The sequence below is a fragment of the Fukomys damarensis genome, unplaced genomic scaffold, assembly GCF_012274545.1.
Source record: "Fukomys damarensis isolate Sample0158 unplaced genomic scaffold, DMR_v1.0_HiC HiC_scaffold_23, whole genome shotgun sequence".
Taxonomy (NCBI): domain Eukaryota; kingdom Metazoa; phylum Chordata; class Mammalia; order Rodentia; family Bathyergidae; genus Fukomys; species Fukomys damarensis.
This window is the reverse complement of record NW_022900935.1, coordinates 15,693,465-15,700,265: the sequence shown is the minus strand read 5'-3', so window position 1 is coordinate 15,700,265 and position 6,801 is coordinate 15,693,465. Positions and strand designations below refer to the sequence as shown.

At 35.9% G+C, this 6,801-nt stretch overlaps 1 protein-coding gene across 1 annotated transcript in view; it reads right to left on the bottom strand.

The window, feature by feature from the left end:
• Positions 1 to 787: 787 nt before the first annotated feature.
• Ptp4a2 (protein tyrosine phosphatase 4A2) overlaps positions 788 to 6,801 on the bottom strand; it is an 11,235-nt gene continuing 5,221 nt past the window's right edge. Inside the window, exons 3-5 of the mRNA XM_010621575.3 lie at positions 4,353 to 4,483; positions 2,903 to 2,977; positions 788 to 1,504 (exon numbers count right to left, since the gene is read on the bottom strand). Of these exons, the coding sequence (XP_010619877.1) occupies positions 1,396 to 1,504; positions 2,903 to 2,977; positions 4,353 to 4,483 (315 nt within the window). The 3' untranslated portion in view covers positions 788 to 1,395. The remainder of the gene's footprint in view (positions 1,505 to 2,902; positions 2,978 to 4,352; positions 4,484 to 6,801) is intronic.

The window sequence follows — 6,801 nt, the reverse complement described above, 5'->3', positions numbered from 1 at the left end:
GAGAAGTCCGGAAAATAACCACCACAGGCATTTCTCAAGAACAAAATATCGTAAATTTGCTGTTGCTCCTTTGACCATTTTCAAAAATTGAGAATACAAATAATTTCTAAAATAAAATTTTAAGCTACCAGCATTCTCTGACATAAGACAGAAAATCAGAGTAGTGCCACAGCCCACAGTTGGATAGTTTGTAGAAAGTGTGCTAATTCTCTGCCCGGATATATCTTTAGTGATGGCCTAGAGTCATCCTCTTTAGAAAACACGTTTCTGCAATACCCACTTAGCTTCATTTGTTGGAAAAGAGAACTCTATTCTCAGCTAAGCTCTTTGAGGAAAGACTCATCTTTAAATGCCATTTCCCCACTAATTTACCGAAACAAAAGGCATTGACTACTTTGCCTAATGTTAGATCAAGGCTGTGAGGAAAAGAAACTAACATGAACACCCCATCATCAATAAGACTTCAGAAAATCAGAGTAGTGCTACAGCCCACAGGTAGATAGTTTGTAGAAAGCGTGCTGATTCTCTGCCTGGATATATCTTTAGTGATGGCCTAGAGTCATCCTCTTCAGAAAACACGTTTCTGCAATACCCACTTAGCTTCATTCGTTGGGAAAGAGAGATCTACTTTCAGCTAAGCTCTTTGAGGAAAGACTCTTCGTTGACTACTTTGCCTGTTAGATCAGGGCTTTGAGGAAAAGAAACTAACATGAACACCCCATCATCAGTAAGACTAGAAGCCACTTGGATCATATAATATAAATATAAATATGCCATTGCTTTTTTTGTGTTTTTGTTTTTTTCTAAAAGTGCCCAGGTGGGCTTAAGGCTGCCAGACTGCACGCAAATCTACAGCAACAAGGGCTTCTCCTATTCCATCTACAATGTGTATAGGGGAAAGGAGAGGACAGGAGAAAGGAGAGAAGGGCAGAAAATACACCCTTCTTCCCCCCACCCCAACCCCCCTCAAAATCCCACCACAGGGAGATCTGTGTGCCAAGCACAATGGAAGAATGTGCTCCCCAAACAGATGGTTATGCACAGGCTAATATTTTGCTGGTTTTCCTTACAGATCTATTTTGAAAAAGTTAAAAAAGACAGATTTTGAAATAATTCAATCCTGGCTGAAATTAAAACTCCAAAATTAGGAGCAAAATCATCCTTCACTGAATTAACCCCTTTCTCTTTCTCTTTATCTTTTCTTAAATATTTTATTTATGTTTTTAAGGGATTTCTTGTTTGTCTGCTTTTTTCCAATCATTAGGAGAGTGGTTGAGGAGTACTGAATCCATCATCACTACTTTGATGACACAGGTAAGATTTCAGATTCACATTTCCAGGTAGCAAGAGTTCCCTCCAAATGCCACAATCCAGTAAGCCTTCGTTTGTTTCTTTCTACTGTACACAGCAATGCCCATTGGTATCTCTGAAGCGTAATCGCATCTTAGGTCGGTATTTCTCCAAGTAAAGCAGCTGTTTGGAATTGAATGCTCCCCTTCTTTTTCTGAAAATACAAGAATGGCAAACTTTATTTATTTATTTTTTTAAAGAGCTGTCTGATTTACTGCATTATTCATGGCTTAAGGTCTTTCTATTAACTCCACCCTGCTAAAATGAGGATACTTCCCACAAGACATCACTTTTTTCCTTTTTCTGGTACTGGGAATTGAATTCAGGACCTTGCATTTGCCAGGTAGGCACAGCACCACTGAGCTAAATCCCCAGCCCAACAAGACATCACTTTTTAACAATATAAACTGTAATATAAACTTTGTAAACCTTCTTATTAGAACAAAAAAAATCTTTGTGTACTGACATTAGTCTATTTGAATAAAGATCAGAATGGTTTATCCAGAGACATCTGACCACACTCTTCCTATAAGATACCTTCCAATTAGCAGGAAATATTTCAGATACTTAGAATTTTAAAAAGCTAGGAGCAGTGTCATATGCATATAATCCCAGCATTCAAGAGGATGAGGCAGGAGTATCACTGCAAGTTCAAGGCCAGCTTGAGCTACACAACAGGTATTATCTTTTAAAAAACAAAAAAAAAAACAAAACCAAAAAAACTGGGGCATAGCAGGGCACACCTGTAATCCTAGCACACTTGAGAGTGAAGTAGGAGATCCATACATTTAAGCCCAACCCACACAACTTAGCAAGAATCCATCCGAAAATAAATTTTAAAAGGGCTGGTGATGTAGCTCACTCAGTATGAAGACCCTGGGTACAATCCCCAGTACCACACACACACAAAGATGACACAGCAAGGTTCAAGATCTACACCGAAATATGTTAACTATGCTAGAGCTGCTATTATACATATCATGCCTTCTTTCAGTGTTTTTTCTTTCCTTTTAAGGACTAAAAGGAAAAAGGCAAAACAATAATTGGCAAAGAATTCTAGACAACAAAACAGCATGACCGACGCCAAGTTTTGTCTGCACACTACCATCCAGGTTTTGTGTGGAACAGGTCAATTAGCAGTCCAAAGACTGAACAAAGTTGCATTTGAAAGATACTCTGGAATCTATTAAAAGGGGTACTAAATCAATGAAATATTATCTAACCATTCTTTTTTCAAAATTCTTAGACATTCAGACCATATAATGGACATATCCTAAAAATGTCCAAATTTGATACCCATCTTTAAACTTAGGAGCCAGTATTACTGAGACTCATCACTTACTCTAATTTTTCTCCCCTGTGGTGCTGGTATTATGCTAGATAAGTGCTCTTCCACTGAACTACATCCCAACCCTGCTCTAAATTTTGTTTATCTTCAGTATTTTAAGCTAGAACAGCAAATTATTGTATGCTATAAGTGGATACTTTCCATAATTCCTTCCCCATGCATAATTTTACTTTATGTGTCTCTAAACTAAAACCTCGTACTCACTGTCTTATAAACTGAACTGCATCTTCATACTTCATTCCACATTCAATCAAAGCAAGTGCAACCAACACAGGTGCCCTGCAAATAGAGATGCATTTGTAAATATCCACAAACCACTGAAAATGAAGAATTTTGTAAATTGCAATATTACAGGTTACCAAGACAAAGCAAAGGCTGCACTTTTGTTTTTCCTATATATGTTAAAATATCTGGTATTAGGCAGTAAAAATATCTCTATAATTATAACATTTATATCATTTTTAGTAACACAGCTTCTAAATTTATTTTAAGAGATCTTTACTCCTTAAAAATCCCCACATCGTGACTCAAAATTTTCTCATTATGTATCATTAAAAATTCTTCATTATCTTTAACCATTATCACAGTAAAATAAATCGCCAAACATACTATCTCAAGGGTCTTGGAATTTTCATTACAAAGTGACTTTAGTATTTTCTTAGCAAGGGTCTCAGTTTTTCAACTGAATCCTCTTGATGAGCTAAGTGAGTCCCAAAGAATAATTAAGTTCTTCCTGTGTTTTCTTCAAATTTAACAAAGAAATTATGTTTTGTGGTATTATGTTTTGGAGACAGGGTCTCACTATGTACAACAGGCTGGCCCTGAGCTCACTCTTTAGCCCATCAGGCTAGCCTCAGATACACTGTGATCGTCCTGCCTCAGCCTCCCAAATCTGGGATTATAGGCATGCACCACCATGCCGAGCTTGTCTATTCTTAAAACTCATTTAAAGCCCAGCTCAGAAATTATGTTTTTTAAATGGTATGACTTGGATGACAACGAAGATAGCTACTGCTAATAAAATTTCCCCAAGTAAAGTTATAATACTATATTCAGCCTTCAGGATAAGTACACTTCTAACCTTATGAAGATACTGTACCATACTTAAAAGGAGCTAAAGAGAACTAACAACCTGAGTCACCACCAACTTGAGGCAATGGCAGCTTATACTACTATTCTGAGTTGAAGTATACGTCACAAAGTACCATTTAATCTGCTACTGATAACTGATAAAAACGCCATCCCAACAATAGAGAAAAAGCAATTTTCATTGTCTATACATCTCCTTCTCAAAGTTTAAACTTCAGTTATCTGCACTCTACCTATTAACTTCTCATTCATCTCAATCCAAAATTAATATATAGACTCTTTAACCTTTAAAATGATTTTAATTTTCTTGCCTATTTCAATGACCTAAACTTTTGATTATTTAAAAACAGGTAAACATTTTTAAAACTCATTAATATAGTATGGCATCAGAATTAGACAATCAGATGAAACACAAAAGGCTGTTTTGAAAATCATTACATAATTTTTGTTCTCTTTCCAATAATTTAATGTTATTTAGTATAAATAGGCAAGTTTCTACAAAGTGAAATTTTCAAATGGTTTACTTGAGCACGATAATGAACTCAGACAAAAGACAGAAGTTTACCTTCCCAATCCTGCAACACAATGCACTGCAACACAGCAGCCTGGCTCCTCACGAAATTTGGTTTTTAACAGATTCAGCCAATCATCTACTATCTGATTAGGGGGTGGAGCTCCATCATCAAATGGCCAATCCTGCAAAGAAATGTTCTCCTACATTAAATTGGTATTTTCTGTAGGACTAACATCCTAATACAGAAAGGTTATATATTGCAGACAAGACAAGCTTACTAACTATACCATAATCTATTATTACAGATCTGATCATTGCTGAAAAATTATCCAAGATTGAAATTTAAATGTGCCAAATAAATTAGTCTCCTCCAAGAAATGCAATGTGTCACATGTATCTAAATTTATTTTATAGAAATTTCGATCAGAGTCATGAGAGCTAGGCTAGTGTTCTTCCATGTATTTTATGAGTAGTACTAATTAGATGTAACAGAGAAAGCTATATATAATTAAAGCCAAAACCAAATAGGAGAAGACAAATACATGCTAATGTCCACTCTGGCAAAGAGGACCAGTTGGGAGTCTCACTGGTCTCTACAAGTATTTCTGAAAATTATCTCCCAAATGACTCAAAATAACATGTTTTCTTTAGAGAAAGACTCACTATCTTTAAGAACTAATGAATCCAGGCCAGGGATTTGGCTCAGTGGTTCCGCTGCCTGCCTTGCAAGTGCAAGATCCAGAGTTCGATCCCTGGTACCACATAAGAACTAGTGAATGCAGGCCATGCATGGTGACCCACGCCTATAATCCCAGCATTCAGAGGCTGAGGCAGAAGATCACTTGGAGTTCAAGACCAGCCTGGGCTACATAGTAAATCCAAGGCCAACCTGAACTATATAATGAGACCTTGTCCAATAATAATAATAATAATAAAAAAAAATTAGTGCATCTAATAGAAACATACTCTTTTGTGCTTTTAAATTTTTTTTTAAAAGGCAGGTAGCCAATTTTTAAACCTCTGCCTAAAGTACATATATCCCATTTAACAAAGGTAGCGCCACATGACTGGTTCCTGAGCAAATTTTCTTTTTAAGATTCATTGGTTTGGGATGTCTTTCAATTCCATGTTACTATTGGGGCAGAAATTTATCCTCCTTGCAAGAGGTCCTAAGAAATCAACACAAATGGGGTAGGATTCACATTTTATAGACTTTATTTTCTCCCAAAAACAGAAACACTAGTTGGGAATTTTTAAAAAGCATAAGGTTGGGCCAGGGATTTAGCTCAGTGGTTCCAACTTCTGCCTCGCAAGAACAAGGACATGAGTTTGATCCCTGGTACCAAAAAAAAAAAAAAAAAAAAAAAGGCTTTTTTTAAAAAAAAAAAAAAAAAAAAAGCATAAGGCTACTCTAGTGAGTCTGAATAAGAACACTTTAAGATACTAGAGAAGGAAAAAGAAAAGCAATAGAGCACTAAACTGATTCTGCATTCATTACTGGAACCACTAGAACACTTCATGTAGCCCATTAGCCACAATAGCACATTATGTTTGAATTGTCAACTATGCCCCATAATTAAAGGAATGTCAGTGTTATAAATGTTACTACAGAGTTTAACTGTAAATAACAATAAAACCTGTAAGCACCTTAGTCAAGAGCCTCCTTTAACACTCCCTAAAATGCACCTAGGTAAGAAACAATTTTTTAAAAAATACTTCCCTTACCTACAGTTTTTATTTCTTAAAATAGGAAAAAAACATTTCACTTAATATCTGAATCACAAACTGACACAGCCAAAACCACCATTAGTCTCTTCCTATATATCTTTTTTTTTCTTTTGGTTTTTCTTCCTATACAGTCCAGCAAGGCCTTGGACCCACTATGTAGTCAAAGCTGGCCTCAAACTTGTGGTACTTCTCTTGCCTCAATGTTTTGAGTGCTGGGATTACAGGTGTAAGCCACCATGCCTGGCTCCAACGTGCCTTTGATTTGAGAGAGCATTCTCAAAGGATTGACAAGATCTTATTTGGGGAGCTATTCTCTTATATTCCAAACCCGCTTCACTCACCAAACACAAATTAACTCCATCTTAAAACTCTGTGTAGGAAAAGGAAATTCCATGCTTAAAAACTAAATGGCCTTTAGTTTTTCCTCAAGCTTGAATTAGACCTTTAATTTCATCTGATCACACAACTATTTAAAAAGAAAACAAAAAGCTGAATTTAAAGCCCTGGAATAAAACCCAGACCTACCATTATCATTCACAAACTAGTTCAGGTTCTTTAGTTCACTTTTATTTCACAAATGTGTTTTACAACATTACTGATTCAAGGAGACTATGGCCAATCCAAAGTCATTTTCTCACCCTGTCACTATCAAAACAAGCTAATTTCTCATCTATCCATTGTAGGCCATAAACACAAATACATCGAAATGAACTTGTACTCAGCTTAATTTCTAGTTTTAAATTAAAAAAAAAAAAAAAAAAAAAAAAAAAAA